Source organism: Crocuta crocuta, unplaced genomic scaffold, assembly GCF_008692635.1.
Source record: "Crocuta crocuta isolate KB4526 unplaced genomic scaffold, BGI_CrCroc_1.0 scaffold48, whole genome shotgun sequence".
Taxonomy (NCBI): Eukaryota; Metazoa; Chordata; class Mammalia; order Carnivora; family Hyaenidae; genus Crocuta; species Crocuta crocuta.
This window is the reverse complement of record NW_027533089.1, coordinates 10194853-10218852: the sequence shown is the minus strand read 5'-3', so window position 1 is coordinate 10218852 and position 24000 is coordinate 10194853. Positions and strand designations below refer to the sequence as shown.

The 24000-nt window shown below is 35.4% G+C and overlaps 1 protein-coding gene across 4 annotated transcripts in view; it reads left to right on the top strand.

The window, feature by feature from the left end:
- The window catches only part of RPAP2 (RNA polymerase II associated protein 2), a 106256-nt gene that overhangs the window by 36046 nt on the left and 46210 nt on the right, over positions 1-24000 (top strand). For all 4 annotated transcript variants that reach the window (XM_077746013.1, XM_077746012.1, XM_077746014.1 and 1 more), the window contains 4 exons: positions 5345-5380; positions 8035-8971; positions 12721-12803; positions 15204-15284. In XM_077746013.1, coding sequence (XP_077602139.1) covers positions 5345-5380; positions 8035-8971; positions 12721-12803; positions 15204-15284 — 1137 coding nt within the window. The remainder of the gene's footprint in view (positions 1-5344; positions 5381-8034; positions 8972-12720; positions 12804-15203; positions 15285-24000) is intronic.

Below are 24000 nucleotides of genomic sequence, written 5' to 3'. Positions count from 1 at the left end.
CAATAAACTATTAAAAAAAAAAAAAAAAAAAGAAATCATTTTGGGTTTAATGTTATGATGATGGTGATGATTTCAGTATCTGAAATCATTTTTATTTATTTTTTGTCTTCTTCAAGAAAAGGGAAGGTGCCTAGAGACAGTAATTATGTCCTCGGTTTTTGCTTCCATTCAATTACTAATTAGTTACAAAAAGAACTAAAATAAATGTATCAGCGTTCTTAGAACGCTAATAACAGCAGTTCTAAAAAAAAANTTGCAATATCATGGCCTTCATTGCTACCCTATTTTGTTCTTTAAATGGAATTAATATTCAATGCTTTAACTTCTCTTTCATGTACACCTAGTTTCTTACATTTACTTTTTTTTCCCTATGAATAGGCTTTATTCTCTAGAGCAATATTAGCTTCATAGCAAAAATGGAGAGGAAAGTACAGAGATTTCCCATATACTGTCTTTATCCTACCCATGTGTAGCCTCCCTCATTATCAGCATTCCCCACTGAAATTGTGCATTTGTTATAATTGATGGGCCTATATTGACATATCATTATCACCCAAAGCCCATAGTTTACATTACAGTTTATTCTTAGCTTTGTACATTCATTGGGTTTCCTGTATCCACTGTTACACTATTATACAGAGTAATCTTACAGTCCTAAAAATCCTATGTGCTCCACTTATTCATCTCCTACCCCTCATAAACCCTGATCTTTTTACTATCTCCATAGTTTTACTTTTCCCAGAATATCACATAGTTAAAATTACAGTATGTGTTCTTTTCAGTCTGGCTTATGTCACTTAGTAATATGCATTTAAAGTTTCTTCCATGTCTTTTTCTAGCTTGATGGTGGCTCATTTCTTTTCAATGCTTAATAATACTCTGTTGTCTGAATTTACTACAGTTTATTTAACCATTCATCTACTGAAGGACATTTTTTTTTTTTAATAGTTTATTGTCAAATTAGTTTCCACATAACACTCAGTGCTCATCCCCACAAGTGTCCTCCTCCATACCCATCTCCCCCCTTCCCCCCACATCCATCAGTCCTCAGTTTGTTTCTCAGCATTCAAGAGTCTTTCATGTTTTGCCTCTCTCTCTTTCCCCCACCATTTCCCCCCTTCTTCTCCCCCATGGTCCTCAGTTAACTTCCTCCTAATCCTCCTATACATGCAAACATATGGTATTTGTCCTTCTCTGTCTGACTTATTTCGCTAAGCATAACACCCTCAAGGTCCATCCATGTTGCTACACATGGCCAGATTTCATTGTTTCTCATTGCCATGTAGTATTCCACGGTATAGATAAACCACATCTTCTTGATCCATTCATCTGTTGATGGACACTTAGGCTCTTTCCATGTTTTAGCTATTGTGGAGAGTGCTGCTATGAACATTGGGGTACATGTGCTCCTATGCATCAGCATTTCTGTATCCCTTGGGTAAATTCCTAGCAGTGCTATTGCTGGGTCATACGGGAGTTCTATTGTTAGTTTCCTGAGGAACCTCCACACTGTTTTCCAGAGGGGCTGTACCAGTTTACATTCCCACCAACAGTGTAGGAGGGTGCCCGTTTCTCCACATCCTCGCCAGCATCTAGAGTTCTCTGATTTGCTCATTTTAGCCACTCTGACTGGCGTGAGGTGGTATCTCAGTGTGGTTTTGATTTGTATTTCCCTGATGAGGAGGGATGCTGAGCATCGTTTCATGTGTCTGTTGGCCATCTGGATGTCCTCTTTGGAGAAGTGTCTGTTCATATCTTCTGCCCATTTCTTCACTGGGTTGTTTGTGTTTCGGGCGTGTAGTTTGGTGAGTTCCTTATATATTCTGGATATTAACCTACTGAAGGACATCTTAATTGCTTCTAAGTTTTGGCAATATGGATAGAGCTGCTGTAAACATCCATGTGCAGGCTTTTGTGTCGACGTAAATTGTCTTATTTATTTATTTTTTAATTTGCATCCCAGTTAGCATACAGTGCAACAATGATTTAATGCCCCTCACCCATTTATCCCATCCCCCCTCCCACACCCCTTCCAGCAACCTTCTATTTGTTCTCTATATTTAAGATTCTCTTGTGTTTTGTCCCCCTCCCTGTTTTTATATTATTTTTGCTTTCCTTCCCTTATGTTCATCTGTTTTGTATCTTAAATACTTCATTAGTGAAGTCACATATTTGATTTCTCTGACGAATTTTCCTTCACAAATACCCTCTAGTTCCATCCACATAGTTACAAATGGTATGTAGACGTAAATTTTCAACTCCTTTGGGTGAATACCTAGGAGCAGGAGTTCTGGATTGTACGGTAAGAGTATGTTTAGTTTTAAAAGAAATCACCAAACTATATTTCAAAGTGGCTGTACCATTTTGTATTTTCATCAGCAAGGAATGAGAGTTCTCTTGCTCCAAACATTCACCAGCATGTGACATTGTCAGTGTTCTGTATTTTACTATTCTAATAAGTATAGTGGTATCTCCACCTCACGCCAGTCAGAGTGGCTAAAATGAGCAAATCAGAGAACTCGAGATGCTGGCGAGGATGTGGAGAAACGGGCACCCTCCTACACTGTTGGTGGGAATGTAAACTGGTACAGCCCCTCTGGAAAACAGTGTGGAGGTTCCTCAGGAAACTAACAATAGAACTCCCGTATGACCCAGCAATAGCACTGCTAGGAATTTACCCAAGGGATACAGAAATGCTGATGCATAGGAGCACATGTACCCCAATGTTCATAGCAGCACTCTCCACAATAGCTAAAACATGGAAAGAGCCTAAGTGTCCATCAACAGACGAATGGATCAAGAAGATGTGGTTTATCTATACGATGGAATAATACATGGCAATGAGAAAGAATGAAATCTGGCCATGTGTAGCAACATGGATGGACCTTGAGGGTGTTATGCTGAGCGAAATAAGTCAGGCAGAGAAGGACAAATATCATATGTTTGCACGTATAGGAGGATTAGGAGGAACTTGACGGAGGAACAAGGGGGAGAAGAAGGGCGGAAATGGTGGGGGAAAGGGAGAGAGGCAAACCATGAGAGACTCTTGAATGCTGACAAAAACTGAGGACTGATGGATGTGGGGGGAGGGGGGGATGGGCATGGAGGAGGACACTTGTGGGGATGAGCACTGAGTGTTATGTGGAAACTAATTTGACAATAAACTATTCGAAAAAAAAATAAGTATAGTGGTATCTCACAGTTGTTTTAATTTGCATTTTACTGATGACATATAATGTAGAGCATCTTTTCATATTCTTATTTGCTTATTTGATGAGGTGTCTTAATGTCTCTGACCCATTTTTATTGAGATGTTTTCTTATTATTGAGTTTTAAGAGTTATTTGATGTTCTGGATAATAGTCTTTTATCAAATATGTCCTTTGCAAATATTTTCCCCTAATCTGTGATTTTCCTTTTTCTTCTCTTGACAATATCTTTCACAAAGGAGAAATTTTTTAATTTAATGAAGTCTGGCTTATCAGTTTTTTCTTCCATGGATTGTGTGTTTGGTGTCCTATCTAAAAAGTCAGCTAGTTTCTCCTATATTATCTTGTTGGAGTTTTGTGTAGTTTTGTGTTTTATATTTAGGTCTATGATCCTATGATTTTGAGTTAGTTTTTGTGAATGGTATAAGTCTTTGTCTTGATTCACTTATTTGTTCATTTGTTTATTTTAGAGATAGAGGCAGAGAGAGAGCCCAAGCAGTGGAGAGGGGCAGAGGGAGAGAGAGAATCTCAGGCAGACTTGACACTCAGTGAGGAGCCTGACTCAGGGCTCAATCCTACAACCCTGGGATTGTGACCTGAGCTGAAATCAACAGTCAGAGGCCCAACCCACTGAGCTATTCAGGTGCCCCTTGATTCATTCTTTACATGTGCATACTTAGTATTTCAATGCCATTTGTTGAAAAAGTGGTCTTTTCTTCCTTGTATTGCTTTTGCTGCTTTCTTTGTCAAAGATCAGTTGAATATATTCATATGCATCTATTTTGGGGTTCTCTATTTTTGTTCCAGTGATATATTTATCTGTTCTTTGACCACTACCAAACTGTCTTCATTACTGTACCTTTATAGTCTTGAAGTCAGGTAATGTCAGTCCTCCAACTGACTGACAGTATTGTTCTTCAATTTTGTGTTAGCTATTCTGGGTCTTTTGCCTCCTCCCAAACTTTAGACTCAATTTGTTTATATCCACAAATAACTTGGTGGGATTTTGATTGGGATTGCATTGAATTTGTAGATCAAGTTGAAAAGAATGACATCTTCACAATATTGGGTCTTCCTATTGATGAACATGGATTATCACTCCATCTTTGTGTATTCTTCTTCATATATTTAATTTCTTTTTTTAAAATTTTTAATGTTTATTTTGCAAGTGAGAGAGAGAATAAGGGAGGAGGGGCAGAGAGAGAGGGAGACAGAGGATCCATAACGGGCTCTGCACTGAGAGTGGAGAGCCCCATGTGAGGCTTGAACTCATGAACTGTGAGATCATGACCTGAGCTAAAGTCAGATGCTTAACCAACTGAACCACCCAGGAGTCCCTGTATATTTACTTTTATTTAATCTATTTTTTGTAATCTTTAGAAGTCACTTATTCTGAGTCACTTCAGAAATATTTTACAGTTTTCCTGTCCTCTTGGATTCACTTGCTCTTTGTTGCGTTTTCACTTGCTCAATACCATTTCGTATTGGCTTTCTAAGAGCTTTTCTCTTCCTCTTTTAAATATCTATGATGCCCAGCCAAATGTAATTTCTGGTATTGCATAGCAAAATTGTTCCTGGAATTGAATTAAATCACCTGATCTACATAGTTCACATCATACTACAGTACAACTGCTTTCTTGAAATTAGAGCAAAAATTCTTATTGACTGTATAAAGGAAATAGAGGAGAATTATAGTACATAATCCCTGCTCTCAAGAAGCTAGTAGTTTGGTAAGAAACAACACTTAAATGTATGAAAAGTAAGACTTTTAGATAATAATTCTACTATTAAGACATAGAGGATTACCTGATTAACATATATTAATTAAATACATAACACTGACTCTGGAACTTGCAGGAGAGTGATTTACTTTAATCAGATTAGTCAGGGCAAACTTTATTGGACTCATGGAAATTGAACTTAGTCCTGAAATATGAACAAATTTTGGATAAGAGAGATTAATCCAGATTTCTTATGGATGAGTTTCACAATACTTTGTCCTTCAATTTTTTCTTAAAAAGCTTTAAATGAAATATTTCCTTTTAATTATATTTTCTATACAGTATAGTTATAACAAACACTTGAAAATGTTTGATATATCAGTTGTCTTCAATTTTTTATTATGTTTTGTCACAGGGATACTGATTTTCAGCTGCTACAGGAAGGACAAAGGTATGATTGAATCAGTATTACTTACCTTCTATATATTTATGTTAATAGAAACATTAAGAGTAAACCAGGTGATATGAGCTCTTAGACTTCCTGTGTTGATGCATTAGGTAAGTGCCCATTTTAGCCCACACAAAGAAATATTTGCCTTGTACAGCTTTTTCTTTTGTGATAGTAAGATGATGTGTTTGATCTGTATGATTTATTGTACAGCTGTTCCTACCAAAGAAGTCTAATTGAACCTGTTGAAATATGACACAAACACAGCTTCCATCTAAGATACTGTGCTTCTTTGTCAACTAGATTATGCCAATTACATTTGTTGAAAGGTTTTTATAGTCTTATTTTACAGGATTTCAAAACTTAATATGCCAGTTATGTATTATTTGGAAGTGTCTAAAGCATTAATAGAAATTCTGAGTCGTGATATTTTTCTTGACTGTTCGTGTGGTTTTGTTTGCCCAAACATGACTATCTCTCAGAACACATTCTTTTTCTTTTATCAACATAAATTTTCCTGGTTTTTAGTCACACTTTAGTACATGAAAGTAAGCACAAGTGAGAGATACTTATTTATTGACATATATTTTAAATTTATAGCTTTAAGGTAATACAGAAAGATATAATTACTTTAAAATTCCAAGAGAGGGGCACCTGGGTGGCTCAGTCAGTTAAGCGTCCAACTTCAGCTCAGGTAATGATGTCACGGTTCATGGGTTCGAGCCCCACATCAGGCTCTGTGCTGACAGCCAGCTCAGAGCCCGGAGCCTGCTTCAGATTCTGTGTCTCCCTCTCTCGCTGACCCTCCCCTGCTCACACTGTCTCTTTCTCTCTCAGCAATAAATGAAACATTTTAAAAATTTTTTTAAATTCCAAGAGAAAGTATGAAACATGTAAAAGTCAAAGTTGTTCTAATTTTTTTGAAATTATACTTATTTCATGTACAAGAGACAATCCCGTGACTATATCGGTTAGATTCTAAGTAAAAAATGATATCTAATACTGAATAAACTTATTATCTTTATTCCCATCCACAACTTTACTTTCAACTCTGTTTTTCTTTCTTTACACTTCTACCCAGCATGCTGCTTTTTTAAAAATATTACATTATTTTATTTTATTCTATTTTGTAATCATTTAAAAAAATGAATAGCCTTTTAGGGGAAGCAGTTTTAAGTTTATAGATTGCCTGAAAAGTAGAAAGTTCCCATACACCCTCACAACTCCCTACCTGCACTTGACCCAGAATCCTTATCCTAAAAGATAGTTCTTTTCGGGTTCTGATATGTGCGTTTGCTTGAGAGTAGCTACTTACCTAACATTTCATATCTCAGGTTTGTATAGACAAAGCTTCTCTTTTCACCTTTTCACAAGTCTTAATCTTTTTAAAACCCAATTGAAAATTGAAGCAAAGTCCCCAGGTGGCTCAGTCAGTTAAGTCTCCAGTTCTTGCTTTTAGTTCAGGTAATGTTCAGCTCAGGTAATAATCTCATGGTTTGTGGGATCAAGCCCCACCTTAGGTTCTGCGCTGACAGTGTGGAGCCTGCTTGGGGATGCCGTCTCTCCTCTTTCTTAGTTCTGCCTCCCTCCCTCCCTTCCTCTCTGTCAAAAAAAATTTTTTTAATTAAAAAAAAAGAAAATTAAAGAAGCATAATCAAAGGGAAAAAACTACTGTCTTTTATTTTTATTATTCTGTAATAACTCTAAGTTTTCAAATATAGTATCTTTCATTGACAGATATTAATTTGCCAACTTTATTTTCTATTATGACTTTCTTGTGTTTATTTTGTCCATGGAATTTTCTGTATAACTATCAACCAGAATTGAGAAATGTTTAACATGTCTTTTTATCTTGTAATCTTCCAAAACCTAAGCAGAATTTCTGCAGTAAATTTTTTTGAGAAAGCAAGAATGAAGTTTCCAAAATAAAACCTTTTTTTAAGTTTTTTTAATGTTTTATTTATTTCTGAGAGAGAGAGAGAGCAAGCGTGAGCAGGGGAGGGTCAGAGAGAGGGAGACACAGAATCCAAAGCAGGTTCCAGGCTCTGAGCTGTCAGCACAGAGCCCGACGCAGGGCTCGAATCCATGAACCGTGAGATCATGACCTGAGCTGAAGTTGAATGCTTAACCAACTGAGCCACCCAGGTGCCCCAATAAAACCTTTTTTAAAAAAAGCAGATATAAAATAGTCACAGAATGATACTAGGCAGAAGCACCTGAGTGGTTCATTCAGTTAAGCGTCTAACTCTTGAATTAATCTCTTGATCTCAGGCTCATGAGTTAAAAAAAGAAAAAGAAATGTAACAAGCAAAAATCAAAATAATTCAGTAGAATGGAACTATCAAGGTTTTTTTTTTCTTTTTGCTGTATTCCTTTAACACTTTAAATAATGGGAAAAAAGAAAGAAGATGTTAGAATTATATCAGGTAAATAAGATGCAGGGAAATCATAGATTTATAGCATTCTTCAGAAACATGTATGTATGTATGTGTGTGTCAATGGAAATATATATGTATATTTATAGGGCTATATGTATAGGCCTATAGATAATGCTTTGCCTAGGGAATACAAAGTTTTTCCTTGAAAGTTACAAAATACTAATACTGTGGGACATTTTGCTTTTTCATTATAGTTACGTTGTTTCTTTCCTTCTACAGTGGCCATTCTGGAAAGGAAGTACAGCTATGCACTAAGGCCATTAAGACATCAGATATTGACAATCCTGGCCATTTTGAGAAGCATTATGAATCCAGTTCTTCTAGCACTCATAGTGATAGTAACAGTGACAATGAGCAAGACTTTGTTTCCTCCATTCTACCAGGAAACAGACCAAATGCAATGGGTGTAGGTCCAAAGCTGCACAAAAAAAGTGTAATGAAAAAGAAAGCTGGCCAGAAAGCTAACTCCAAACATGAAGACAAAGAACAGACTGTAATAGATGTCTCAGAGCAGCTAGGCAACTGCAGATTAGATAGTCAGGAGAAGGCTACTACTTGTGAACTTCCTTCACAGAAAGTAAGTTCTCAGATTTCTTCAAATAATCCGTTGCCAGAAAAATTAGAAGCTTCAGAAAATTCCGAAAATAAATACAGTAGTTCAAAAATAACTCTAGTAGGCATAAGTAAGAAAAGTGCTGAGCATTTTAAGAGAAAGTTTGCCAAATCAAATCAAGTTTCTAGGTCAGCCTCTAATTCAGTGCACATGTGCCCTGAAGTTGCAAAGGCAAACTTACTTAAAGTCCTGAAGGAGACTTTGATGGAGTGGAAGACAGAAGAAACTTTGAGGTTTTTGTATGGCCAGAATTATGCTTCTTTGTGTCTGAAACTCTCTTCAGCCTCTCTGGTTAAAGAAGAAGAACTTGATGAAGATGACATACTCTGTGATCTAGACAGACATTCTCCTTCCCTACAGGGATCTCAGAACAGCTTGGATGAGTCTTTACCTTTTAGAACTTCAGATACAGCCTGTAAACCACTACCAAGTTATGAGAACTTGAAAAAAGAAACTGAAACATTAAATTTAAGGATAAGGGAGTTTTATAGAGGACGATATGTTTTGAGTGAAGAAACTACCAAATCACAAGACTTGGAAGAGGTATGTCTTAATGAGGATGAGTTTGTGAGGTACCTGGGTGGTTCATTCAGTTAAGCATTGGACTCTTGATTTCAGTTTAGGTCATGATCTCACAGTTTGTAAGATCAAGCCCTGTGTTGGGCTCTGGTCTGACAGCCTGGAGCTCACATGGGATTCTCTCTCTCTCTCTCTCTCTCTCTCTCTCTCTCTCTCTGCCCTTTCCCCACTCATGCTTTTTTTTTCTCTCTCTCTCAATATAAATAAATAGACTTTTTAAAAAAATGATAATGAGTTTTCTATGCTACTAGCATATGCAACACTCACCATAGTGAATCTTGGAACAGAAGTAATTGAAACAGAGATAATTGTTAAATTTTCAAGTTTGTTTAGTTCAAGTTTTTTTATTTAAAATGCCATCCCTAGGGGCATACTGTCTAAGGTATGTGTATTTCTGTTGGATACGTATCTAGCACTGGAATTTTTGAGTTATAATGTATATGTACATGCAGCTGTACTGGATAATGCCAAACAGTTTTCCAAAATGGTTTTGCGAATTTATATTCCACTGCCACTATATGAGAGTTTCCATGACTCCACATTCTTTACCAGTACTTGATACTGTTACTTTTCACCATTCTGGTGGTATTGCTTTTTGGTTATAATACATTTCTCTGATGATTAATGAGTTGAGCACTGTTTCATTTGCTTTTTGACCATTTGGAATGTCTGTTTTGTTAAGTGTCTTTTCAAGTCTTTTTCCCATTTATCTGTAGGAATATTCAAGTAATTTTTTTCTTACTGATTTTGTAGGAATTTTTTATTCAGGATTCAAACCCATTTTTAGTTGGGTGTATTACGAATATCGTCTTTTACTCTGAGACTTGCCTTTTCACTCTCATTAATGATATCTTGAGTCCAGTTTATTAATTATAGCCTTTAATTCTTAAAGAAAATAAATCTTTGTTTAGTCCAGGTTATTTCATCTTCTAGAAGCTTTGTTTTTCCTTTCATATTTAGATCTGCAATTCACCTGGAATTGATTTTTGTTTGTGATGAGGAAATGGTTCAGATTTCATTGGTTTCCTTTGGGAAAATGTGTGCACATTAAAGTTGGAGAAGCACTATTGATTTTTGCGGGGGTCGGGGGGAGTGTTGTTCATTCCATTAGTTACTGAGAAAGATGGGAGAGGTGGGTTAAAAATCTGTCACCATAATTATGAATTGTTTCTCCTTTTGTTAATTTTATTGTTAATATTTTGAGACCATATTATATGGTGTTAAAAAAAAGATTGTTATGTCTTCCTGGTAAATCAAACCTCACTATTGTGTAGTGACTTTTGTTTACATTGATGATTTTTTTCTCTTGGAGTCTACTTTGCTGTCATTAGCATTCTTTATTAGTATTTTCAGGTACTGTCTGTTTTTACTTAGGCTAATAGTCTTTATTATGTGGAGAATTTATTTACATTCAGTGTCGTAAGTGATATATTTGGGTTTAAATCTGCCATCCCACTCATTGCTTTCTACTTGTCCCACCTGTTCTGTGTTCTGTCTCTCCTTTCTTGCTTTCTTTGAATGAAATATCATTTCATTGTTTACCCTCTGTTAGCTTGTTTTTTTATATTATTTTACTCATCATTAAGTAGTTACTCTAAAGAGTAAAACCTGAATGAACTGAATTATTATAAAAGTCCAATATAAGTTAATTTTTTTGCTTCCTTTATAGTCCTTAGAAACTTTAATTCTATTTACCCTCTCATTGCTTATGTGCTCTTATTGTCTATTTTTATTCTCTGTATTTTAAATACTGTAAAATTATTTATAGTCAATATTTGGTTGGAGTTATCCAATTAATTACTCTTCCATTGTATTTTATTCCTTCCTGAATCTCTGTTCTTCCAGTAGGGATCATTTGCCTTGGGCTTAAAGAATATCCTTTATTTTGGTTAGTGTGTTTGCTAATGATAAATTTTCTCGTTTTTGTCAAAAGATTCTTTATTTTACTTTCATTTTTGAAGGACATTTTTTGGGGTATTGAATTCTAGATTAGCATTTTTTTTCAGGCAATTGAAAATATTTGTCTTCTGACTTTCATTTATTTCTCTAATTGCGACTTCTTTGAAAATACTGTTTTTCTTCTGTTAGCCACTTTTAAGATTTTTTTGTTTTGGTTACTGTCAATTTTAGAATGCCTTGCTTAGGTGTGATAAGTATTGTATTTATTGTTTTGACTCTTGTAATACTTGAATTTTGACTTGGTTTCTTTATCTGTTTTGGAATATTCTCAATTATTATCTCTATAGATATTTCTTCTGTCTCATTCTTCCTTTCCTCTTTGTCTGGTACTCCAGTTACGGACATGTTAATCTTCTGTGTCTCGTATTCTTTTGCACTATGTATATATGAGGGAGGGGGTGTTGGATGTGACTTTGCTTTATTCTGAGTATTTTCCAAATCAGTGTTCTCTCTTCAGTCTTTTCTATTGTATTATTAAACATATTCACTAAGTTCTCACTTTAGAATACTGTAATTTTTAGGGTCCCTAGGTGGCTCAGTCAGTTAAGCATTGATTTCATCTGGCTGAGGTCATGATCTTGGTTCGTGAGTTCAAGCCCCACATTGGGCTCTGTGCTGACAGCATGGCCTGGAGCCTACTGGAGTTTCTCCCTCTTTCTGCCCCTCCCCTGCTCATGTGCACATGCATGCTTTCTCTCAAAATAAGTAAATTTTTTAAAAAAGAATACTGTATTTTTCAGTTTGAGAATTTTCCTTTGGTTCTTTTATATAGTTTCCAATTCTCTACAGAAAATCTCAGTCTTGTCATTTTTCTTTGAATAAAACTGATAACTTCATCATCTGGATTCCCAGAGGGTTGTTTTCCATGGGCTAATGTTTCAGATTTTGACTATGTTGTCTTGTTTTCTTAGTCAGCTTTATTACATGCCAAACATTGTGTATTAAAAATTACAGATAACTTGAGACTCAAGTTAAAACAGATTTATGTTGGCTCCTAGCAGATAATTTGTAGCGGTCCCACATTTCGCTTAATCCAGTTATGGATTAAGATGATTTGAAGCTTGGCTTCAGTCTGTAAGAGCCAGTCTGTTTCCTACTCATTCTTAGTCTTAGTGGTCCTTCTAAGTCAAGCTTTTGGGGAGAGATTTGCCAGTACCTTCTTGGCATTCCCCAAGCCCTAATGCTTATTAGAAATGCTCAGGTTCTCAGTATCTGAATTGCTTCTCCTGGAATTAGTCACTGCCTCTCTGGAATTGCCTTCTCTAGAATCTCTGGCCATAATTATTTACTGCCTTGTTAGTTCTCTGATGTTTTCAAACAAATTTGGGTATTTTCCCAGTGTTTTTTCAGTTCTCAACAGGAGGGATGGTTTGAATTACCTTGTCTGCCATTTCTAGAAGTGGAATTCCCCATAATATATTTATAGTATTTGCTAATTTTAAAACTTTAATCTCCAGCATTTGTATAGCATTTAGCAGTTTACAAATTTTCTTTTGTATACATTTTCTCATTTAATAAAGAAGGTATTAGTATCCCCTTATACTTATGAGAACACACTCTCAAAAGTAGGCATATGACTCAAGTTCACATCAGCATAATGACTGTACCAAATTTAAATCTTCTGATTCTCAAGTCTAGTTTTTATTCTACCATATCCCAGGTATAAACTTTTGTGTTTTAATGTTTATTGTTCTTATCAAAGAAAGAATGTAAGTTTATGATTTTGCTTTGTTTTGTTCAAAAATGTGATTCAGCAAGATCTCACCTTTCCGCTGATAGATTCAAGTTCCCAGAACCAGATTAGAAAACGCATCGTACTTGAAAAGTTGAGTAAAGTGTAAGTATGTAATTGTCATTCCATTTTTACAATATTTTGTATTAATTTCATATTTGTGGGTTCATAATTTAGATTAATTTTTACGCTTGAATTTTGAACAGTTTGAAAAATACGAAAAGTTTACATGGATTTCTTTGCCTGAGAAATTGGGATTTTTAAGATCTACTGCCAAAGAAATTGAAATTAAGCTTTGTGTAGAAGACACAGAAGTACATAATAAAGTGCAAAGTTGAGAATATGGGAGTAGAAAACCAAACTGTGTCTCCTCCACTTAATAATCCAATGAAGTCAGGGAAAAAAATATCAAAGCTAGACCATTTAAATACTGATTTGTGGTATATGTGTCATATCAGTTTCACATGTGAATGAAACTTTATGAAGTTTTAACGGTCTGTTAACTCACTCTGCATACTTATTTATAGAACCACTTCACACTCAACAACTTAAGAGTTTTTGTTCAAGTCACCTTTGCACTTTAGTTTTAAGCTTCCCGTGGTGGAAATTATTTTTCTTGTAATTAGCCCAGTGATGAATAACATTTAAAATTGTAATGTTGATTTGTCTTTCAAAGGAAGCTTGAAAAATCTTTTTTCCAGAGGTGTAGAGGCTGTCTTAAACTTTTCAATCTTCACTCTTTAGCAGAAAAATATAAAGACGTTTTTGAAGGTGTGCATATGGATTAGGGGCACCTGGCTGGCTCAGTTGGTAGAGCATGTGACTCTTGATCTCTCAGGGTTATGAATTCGAGCCCCATTTGGGTATAGAGATTACTTAAAAATAAAATCTTAAAAAAAGGAGTGTGCATATAGATTACTCTTAATTTTGTAGTAGTTCAAAACTAAGAAAAACCTATCTTCTGGAAGCCTTGATATTTTGAGCAGCTTGCTCCTGTAACTTTTACATTTTAAATTAATTAATATTTATTTATTGAGTACCTATTATGTTAAGCTCCTCATACACAGTAAATCTGTTATTAATTTTGCCTTTTATATGCTCCTTATACTTACACAAATGTCTATTTGTAAGAAAATGCCATTGTATTTAGAGATAAATAAATGTTTAGGGGTCAAATGACATGTCAGGGATTTACTTTTTTTTAATTTTTTTAATGTTTACTTATTTTTGAGAGAGAGAAAAAGAGAGAGTAGGGGAGGTACAGAGAGAGAAGGAGATAGAGAATCTGAAACAGGCTCCAGGCTCTGGGCAGTCAGCACAGAGACTGATGCGGAGCTCGAACTCACAGACTACAAGGTCTTGACCTGAGCCAAAGTTGGTAGCTCAACCAACTGAGCCACCCACATGTTTAGGGAATTACTTTAAAAGGGTAATAGCAAAGAGAGGAAAGACAGAAGAAAAAATGAAGTAAATATAACAATATATTTGGGAGGTTGAATCTGGGAATAGGTATACGGGGTTGTTATTACTATTTTCTCTGTTTTGAAATATATCTGAAACTTTCATAATTAAAAAAGTCATACATGCTTATTGCAGAAGATTTAGGGAGTACAAAATTGTGTAAAGAAGGAAGTAAAGATCACCTGTAATCCCTATTAATGTTTTGGTGTTTCACTCTGACATATACATGATATATATAGTGTGTGTGTGATCATTCCCTTTGGTTCTCTCTGTTATAGTATGAACCTGAAAGGAATGAAACATGTTTGAAATATACTATATATCAGATGCAGTATCATTATATATAAGTTTTTATAAAAATGGGCAATACTATATATGCATTTTTCACTTAATATACCATGTTTTTCCATATTATAAATATGTAGACTTAAATTATCATTTTAAAGGTTTTATTATATTCCATTATAAGGAATATTTGTATATTGTAATTATATGTATATATCATAATTTATTTAATGAATCAATTGATGGACATTTGTTTCCATTTCTCACTACACAGAAATATTTCTGTGTAAGCATCTTTTTTATGTTTATCTGATTATTTCTTTAGGATAAATTTTTCCTAGTAAAACTCTTGGTTCAAAAACTAGCCACATTTAAAATGTTAACATATATTGTCAAGCTGCTCACTAGAAAGTACTAATTTTTACTCCTAACATAAGAATTTGATAAGGAGAAATAGGCCACACTCCTAACTCAGTCTAATACTCAAAAGTAAAGGTAAGAAAAACTTGAGACAAGAATACAGATAGCAGCCAAAACAATATTTCCCAGTGCCTCATACTGTAGCATAGACTATGAATTGGAGTGTGGGGTTATTATGAATTATATCCTTATAACTTCTTACCAGTCAGAACCTAGCTTAACTGCCTCTACCTAAGTGCCATTCTCACCTCTGAAAAATCCAGATTTAAGCAAGACTCAAAGAGTATGTGTATATAATTAAGTTATATTTTAAAAGAAATGTAATTTTTTTATTTTCAGAGTGCCTGGACTTTTGGGGCCTCTTCAGATCACATTAGGAGATATGTATGCACAACTTAAAAATCTTGTTCGAACTTTCAGGTTGGTGTTAATATTACAGTTTTCATTCTCAGTTATTTTGACTTCATGAGATTGCCTTGCAGAATCCATAGGTAGACTGTGTTACCCAATGATATATCACAGCCACTAACTCAGGCAGTGAATGGGTAAGTCCTAGCATGCTGCCATGGCCAACTGCTCCATCCTAGGAAATCCTCTGGGGGCTAGACTAATCAAAAGCATAGCTCCTGACTGGATTTGCTCACAGTGTTGTCAAACAAACTCAGATAAACTCATCCCAAAAGGAGCCAATAACCTAAAAGGGTTTGGAAAAGAGAGAGAGATTTATCTTGGGTGCCAGCAGCCAGGGGACATGGCAGGCTTAAGCCTTAACAACCAGCCTCTCTACCAGCAAGGACACCTAGAGTTTTGTAAGGAGAGGTTTAGGGGGGTGCATGCAAGAAAGGCAGGGAGCATATAATCATGGGGTCAGGGTTGGTATGTGTTCAGCCCATGATCATGGGCAGGGAAGGGAAATGTGGGTTGTGGTCTTCTAGGCATTCCTTTGCTATCAGGGCTTTTCTGGTTGGCAGTTTGTATGTTCTGAGTCATTGCAAAACACCTTCCTTAATATCTCAAGAAAGTGCAGTATGAAAAACCACAGTAAGTTTTAATTAAAGCATGGATTATGTTAAGTAGTCTTGTCTAGTTCTGGTTTAAACTGTTGGGGTCGATTGTCGAACAAGAGAGCTTTCTAACAAAGGCATGAATAAAGTAGGTGACTTACTGTCAGTGTCTTAGATCTAAGAATAGTGTTCTATTTTCTCCTCCACTAAACATTACTTTTATCTTTTATTAAATTCAATACCTTATTTTTTCAGACTTTAATATAGTTAGTTTTGGATCGTTTATTTACAGGATAATCTAATATTAAGAAAGAAATAAGGTCTTACACAAAGGTGGTTAGCCAGTAACATACTGGATCTTAGTAAATTAGTAAATGTATCAGGTAACCAGCACTGTGGTAGGCACTGGGCAATACAGAAGAAACATTATGCCCACCTCAAGGAAGAACTCTGCTGTTAGAGGATAACTTGAATGCTGTGAACAGTACAAAAACGTGGGTAATTTAATGCTGAATTACATGGAAAAGATTTGAAGTGATAAGTAGAAAGAAAGAAGGAAGGAAGGAAGGAAAGAAAAGAAAGAAAAGGAAAGAAAAGAAAGAAAGGAAGGAAAGGAAGGAAGGAAGGAAGGAAGAAAGGAAGAAAGGAAGAAAGAAAAAGAAAGAAAAGAGAATATCAATTATGAAGTGAGTTGGGATTTTTCTAAAACTATCAAGGTAAAAATATTCACCCAGACTAAAACTGTATTTTCTACCAAGAAACATAAGGATAAGACTCCAAATACACTATTGGTAGAGGTGCACCAAATACACATTTTAGCCAAATGCCAGTGACCAAATATGAAAATCAATATTTGCCTGTGGCTAAAACCAGATGCCGTCAGCATAGAACAAACCTGTAGAGTAGAAGAATCATTCCATAGAATGATTTATGGTTTATTGTTATCAGCAGTAGTAGTAATATTTTAAAAGTTTAAGGTACAGAAATAATTTCTTGGCATTGTTAGCTGTTAGATTTCTCTTACAGTCACTGTACTGTATATCAGTAATACCAAATAGCCATTCACTTTCAGCTAGTGTATTTGCAAACAACACTGACCTTTTTGTATGCCACAAAGTGACTCAGGAAACTGTTTTTCAATAAGGTGTGTGCAAGAAGGATCTAGAACTCATAGTTTAGACAAATCTCAAAAAACTTTATCTTCTGCCTCAGAAAAGGATCATTTGTACCACTTTATGTTTAAATATTTAGCTTTGTAGACTCAAGACTATAAGAGTTTTTTCTTTCTTTTTTTTTTCTTTTTTAATATTTATTTATTTATTTTGAGAGAGGAAGAGCGTGAGCAGGGTAAGACCAGAGAGAAAGATGGAGGGAGAGAATCCCAGGCAGACTCCTCACTGCCGCACAGAGCCTGATGCGGGGATAGATCTCACAAACTGTGAGATTATGACTTGAGCTGAAATCAAGTGTTGGAGGATGTTCAACTGACTGAGCTACCCAGATGCCCCAAGAATTGTTTTAAAACATTCTTGTAGAGTCTTAAACAGAATGTGTTTGGGGTGCCTCAATTTACTCAACACTTTTGTCTTAACATATTTCTTATCTTAATTAGAGATTACATTGAATTCAACTCATGGTATTTTAAAGTGACATTGTTTTTAATTCGTCATCACGAGATGCCAAGAATTGCCCAATAGGAAATCTTCTTGAAAGATTTGTAAGTTAAATGGAAGTAAATAACTAAAATTTAAATGTAGCTCTTAAAGCTATTAACAAAACAACCAGTTCAGTTTTTAAAGATCTAATTGGCATTATTCAGTGATTAATGACTTCTGTAGCATTTCATCTAACAAAGAGAAAGATGATCCAAGAGATTGTACAAAATAGAAGGCTTTTATAGGCAGAAATGGGGCAGGATAAGGAAGTTATTAGGAAGAAAAGGATTGTTTCAGGCAAAGTCACCTACCCTTAGAGGGAAAGGCAAGGGGTCTTATCATGCATGTTAACTCATTAGTGGTGATGAGGAAATTCCAGACTGATTGGTTTAAAGCTCCATTCCTGGGAGAGGCTGAAACTACATTTAGGTTAGGTGTTAAGTCTTAGTGGGGCTTAGCATAAGGAACTCCATTTGGGACCTGTTGTTCCTTTTTAACAATGGTTATTTTCTTTCTTTATTTATTTTTTATTTATTGGAGAGAGAGAGAGAAACAGCTTGAGCAGGGGAGGGTCAGAGAGAGAGGGAGTCACAGACTGAAACAGGCTCCAGGCTCTGAGCTGGCAGTCAGCACAGAGCCCGACGCGGGGCTCGAACCCACGAACCACGAGATCATGACCTAAGCAAAAGTTGGACGCTTAACCGACTAAGCCACCCAGGTGCCCCTATTTTCTTTAATATATATACATAATACAGTTCTGCAAAGATTGAATTATGATGACATGTAATCTCTATTATTTGAATTGATGGAGACATTTTTTCCAGAGTGCCTGGGTAGCTCTGTCGGTTAAGCATTCAACTCTTATTTCGGCTCAGGTCATGATCTCATGGTTCGTGGGTTCAAGCCCCATGTGGGGCTCCGTGCTGACAGTGGGGAGCCTGCTTGGGATTCTCTGTTTCCCTCTCTCTTTGCCCCTCCCCTGCTGTCTCACTTGCTCTCTCTCAAAAATAAACATAAAAAATTTATTTTTAAAATTTTTTTCCAAGATACAGCATTTTCCAGAAAGTAATCTATTTAATGTATTTACTCTTTGTATTAACTGTTAATCTATTTTGCTAAATGATTAAAATTTTTACTAATTGTTTTATACATAAAACTAATGGTTTTCACAGGCATCATTAATTATTGCAGCATTTTATTTTTCTGACCAACAAAAGCACATAAGGATATTTTTACTTCATCTAGAATGTTGAGATTTGAAAGTGAATGTTCAGTTAGTAACGGTAAATCTGAATGACATGATTGTTCTAATTACTAAGATTGTTACACTTATTAGATATCATGGAAACTATGCAATCACAAGATCATTGATCACACACAAATGTAAGAATGACAGAAGTGATGATCAGATTGACCTTGGCCTTTGGAAGACTGACTAAATATTTTGCCAAATAGATGGTTTGGGCCAAAGACCAAAGTCAAACTTCTCTGCATAGGTCTTAGTGCTGACGAGAAAGAGGTTTGTTTTCTGTCATAGAACCATGAACCCAAAAGAAAAACAAAAAAGTTTTTTTCACCTGTCTACACTAATGATAAAGTTTGAATAGCTGTATACAATGAAGTACTGAAGTTTAGGATTTTTTCAGGATTTATCAGGCAGTGAATAGCATATTAACAAAAAGGATAGGGGCGCCTGGGNAAAAAAAAAAAAAAAAAAAAAAAAAAAATTAAAAAAAAAAGAAAGGATAGCTGAAGGAAGATGAAGACTCTCTCTGATTTTCAAAGGAGTTGTTATGCAGTTTCTTGCAGACAGTGTTTATTTAATCACCATTCTGAGGAAACTGGTAAAGTCACTAAGACATATCATAAGAGATACTAGAAAAGACTTTTGATTTTAACTACAAATACTGATTTTGTACTTAATTTTTACTCTGCTCATTTAGAATAGATTAACAATTTTACTCTGACTATATTTTCTAGTGTTGTTTTTATATAAATCTAACTGGATATCTTCTTTTTAAAATAAAAAACTATTCATAGGTTCTCTGAACTTACTAGAAACCCATTGGAAATATTAAGCTGTAACTGAAAGATTGCCAATTAATACTCTCATATGCCCTAAAGATATAGGAATTTCAAATTGGAAACCACAGTCCAGGCCACTATTTTTGCTTTTCTGTAATAATGCCCCAGTAATAATGTTTGGTCCATGTTAATACATATAGTCAGTATGGTACTCTGTGTGCTGGGTACTTGTTACTTAATTTCCAAAAATAGTGATATTATCCTCATTTTACAGATAAGGAATGAGAGGTTAAATAATCTCAAATCACACAACTAGTATAAGCATACCTCCTTTTATTACCCTTTGCTTTATTGCTTCACAGATACTGCTTTTTACAAATGGACGGTTTGAGGCAACCTTCCGTTGAGCCAGTCTATCTGTGCTTTTTTTCTAATAGCATTTGCTCACTTTGTCTCTCTGTATCACATTTCGGTAATTCTCATGATATTTTAAACTTTTTAATTATTATATTTGTTTTGGTACTCTACATTCAGTGATTATAGCTCACTGAAAGCTCAGATGATGGTTAGCATTTTTAAAAATTTTTTTATTTATTTATTTTTAGTGTTTATTTTTCGAGAGGGAGACAGCACGCGAGCAAAGGAGAGGTAGAGAGAGAGAGAGAGAGAGAGACACAGAATGTGAAGCAGGCTCCAGGATCTGAACTGTCTGTGAGATCATGACTTGGGCTGAAATCAGACTCTCTCTTTTTTTTTTTAATGTTTTATTTATTTATTTTTGAGATTGAGATAGAGACAGTGTGAACAGGGGAGGGTCAGAGAGAGAGGGAGACACAGAATCTGAAGACAGGCTTCAGGCTCTGAGCCAGCTGTCACACAGAGCCCGACACGGGGCTCGAACCCACGAACTGTGAGATCATGACTTGACCGGAAGTCAGACGCCCAACCGACTGAGCCACCCAGGTGCCCCCTAAGTCTGACTCTTAACCAACTGAGCCACCCAGGTTCCCTGCCCTGATGGTTAGCGTTTTTAACAATAAAGTATTTTTAATTAAAGTATACATGTTGTTATATTAGGCATAGTGCCATTGTGTATTTATTAGACTACAGTATAGTGTAAACATAGCTTTTATATGTACTGGGAAACCAGAAAATTCATTTGACTTGCTTTTTTATAATATTCACTTTATTACAATGGTCGGGAACTGAACCTGCAATATTTCTGAGGTACACCTCTGGTTGAGTATCCTCTAAATCAAGAGGATAGATCTTTAGTGTTCTCACTACAAAAAAAAAAAAAGGATGAAAATGGTAACTATATGTGAGGGAATGATAGGTTGATTGTGGTGACCATTTCACAATGTATGCATATATCAAAACAACAAGTTGTACACTTTAAATACGTCCAATTACTGTGTGTCAATTATATCTCCGTAAAGCTGAAAAAAATTTAATATGCCATTGTTTGTCTTAGTAATCATAAGTTTCAAAGATATTTTAAAAATTTTTTAAAAGGCATTCATTAATCATTTCTCAAGATCCCAAGTAAGAACTGTATTTAAGAGAGTTGTTACCTATGATATAAGCCTTCTGTGTCACCTAAGCTAGCCAAGATGAGATGCAGTGTTCATCAGTCCTGTAACAGGTAGCTAACAGACTGCACATAGGGGACTTTCAAATGTCATTTTCTACTTATAAATTATAAACCATTATTTTATCACCTTTTTCTATTATTCCTATTGTGTAAGCATAAGTCCTTTCCAGTTACTTTCTGCATTATTTACATTAAATTAAAATAAAGCCTATATGAAACAATATGATATCTGAGATTTGCTTCAAAGGTAATTCATTAGGGTAATGTTGAATATGGGGTAGTATAGATGAAACATGATCATCTAGGAATTGATCATTTTCAAAGTTGTGATGAGTATACAGGAGTTTTTATTCTCTCTACTTTCATATATGTGTGAAATTTAATAAAATGTTTGGGGGAAATAAGCCAAAAAATTAAGCATTGTTTTAGTGTAGGGGATGTTTTAAACCCCTTGATGTTAATTAAGTTATTTTAAGAATCTAGGGGTGCCTGGGTGGCTNTCTCTCCTAGAAATAAATAAAAATATTTTAAAAAAAAAAAAAAAAAGAATCTTTACTCTTTAGTACCTGCAGGTCAGTATCTATAGCTTTAATAAAAATTGCTTAATTTGGCTTTTTGCTACGTTTTAGGAAATGTCTATTACTTACAGTACAGAATTACCTCTAGTAAGATCACTCATGGGGTCTTCAGATTCTGGTAGGACAAAATCAGTAGGTATGTGACTATTTGTAGGCTCAGGCTTCTATGTGAAGTCTCCAAAACAAATTGCCATATTGATGACAGTGATTAGTGTTGAAAAATCTTTTCAGTCAATACTGGCAATGGAAAAGAGTTGACAGAAATAACTATACCCTTCCCTTTGAAATGATAATCAATAATAGGAACATGTAAAACAGCAATTCTCAAGCTAGTTGTGCATCACAATTACCTGGGGAGCTTTTAACAGCTACACATGCCTGGCTCCACCCCTAGGGATTGAGTTTCATTTGGTCAGGGTTGGGCCCAGACATCAGTAGTCTTTAAAAGTCCCCCAGATGATTCTAATGTGCAGCCAGAGTTGAGAGCCTATTAGAACTTACACATAAAGTAGCTTTTTCAGCTCTTTGAAAAATCTTTCCCCTATGAATAGAGCTGTCTGTTGAATTGCATCACAGTCATTTATCCGGAATGCTACTTTGATTTACCTGCCATAGTGGTTTTATCAGAAGTTGATCGGTAAAGATTCACTGTCCTCAGTGTTGGGTCAAGATATTTTTTCTAAATCTGATTTGAATTAAAATAGTATTTTGATACAAAAAGACCTTGTCATATTTTCCCCAGTGCCTGAAACAGTGGTATAAAGCAGGCTCTCAGTATATTTTTTGCTGGAAGAGTAAATGAATTCATGAAATGTTAAATTTGCCTTAACTTTGGGAGATTTGAGTATAGTAGGAAAAACAGTGTCTGTTTAACTGTTTTTGCCATGTTTTGATTTACATGCTTATCCTTTGACCTTTTTTGGTCATGTGCTAGCTTCTGTTTTAGTTACTACAGACAAAGCAGTGAACAAAACAGACAAAAATTCCTTCTCTCATGGAACTCTTCTAATAGAAAAGATATGTAAATTTTAAAAACAATATATTATTATACGGTGATATGCTCTTTCTCCTTTTTCAGTTCATTGTCTTCCTTTTCTCTCCAGAAATGGAAAAGGGGATGGTACTGAGGAGGAAGATAGTTGTGATTTTAGATAGGCTGATCAGGGAAGACCTCATGGAAAATATGCCATTTGTAGAAAGATCTAAAAGTTGGTGACAGAGAACTGTCTGAGAAAATATGTTAGCTGCAGCAGGCCTGGTGTATTCACACCATATTAAGGATGCTAGTAAGACTGGAGAAATGAGCAGAAGCGAGAGTAAAAAGAGATATGGTCAAAGAAATACAGGGTGGGGAGTGGATGTGGTATAGATTACATAGGCCTTGTAGTTATGGCAGTTCTTTCACTTTTCCTTCAAGTGAGGTGGAGAGCAGTAGGTTGATTCTGAACAGAAGAATGACATGATAATGACATACATTTTTAACAGCATCCCTCTGTTAGCTGATTTGAGAATTACAATAGATGTGCAGAGGCAGGAAGTCTATTTAGGATGCTATCTTGGTAATGTAGGCAAGAAATGATGTGGACCAAGGTGAAAACAGTGGAGGTAATAAGTAATCAAATTCTTTTTTGAAGATAGTACCATTGGGATTTGATGACTGGTTGGACATGGGATATCAAGAGAGCCAAGGTTAACCACAGGATTTTTGGCCTGAGCAACTAGATTCTGGAAGGATTGCATAGCCATTTACTCAGGTGGACCTGTCAGCAAGAGGACTTGGTTTGGGGGGAAGATGAAGAGCTCAATTTTGTCTGTTCTAAGTTTTGAGATGCCTATGAGATATTCAAGTGAAAATGTCAAGGAGACCATTAGATATAGAAGTCTGGAATTCAAGGAAAAGATCCAGGCTAGAGATCATAAACTTAAGAATTGTTAGCACATAGTTATCTAATATTTAAAGCTATAAGATTGGATAGTATCACCAAGGGAATGAGTATATATAGAGAGGAGATGAGAGACCCAAGGGCAGATGCCATAAAGTAATCTAAAATCAGAAGTTCTGAGAGAATGCAGAGTTCCTCCTCTGTAAATTTCCTTCTTATATTCTTTGTCTATTTGTTTATTGTCTGGGGGTTTTTTAAGACCATTTTTTTAAGAGCAGTTTTAAGTTCACAGCAAAATTGAGAAAAAGGTACAGAGATTCCCTTTAATAACCCTTGCCTCCACACATGCATAGCCTCCTGCATTAGCAACACCCCCAGCCAGACCAACCAGAGTTAG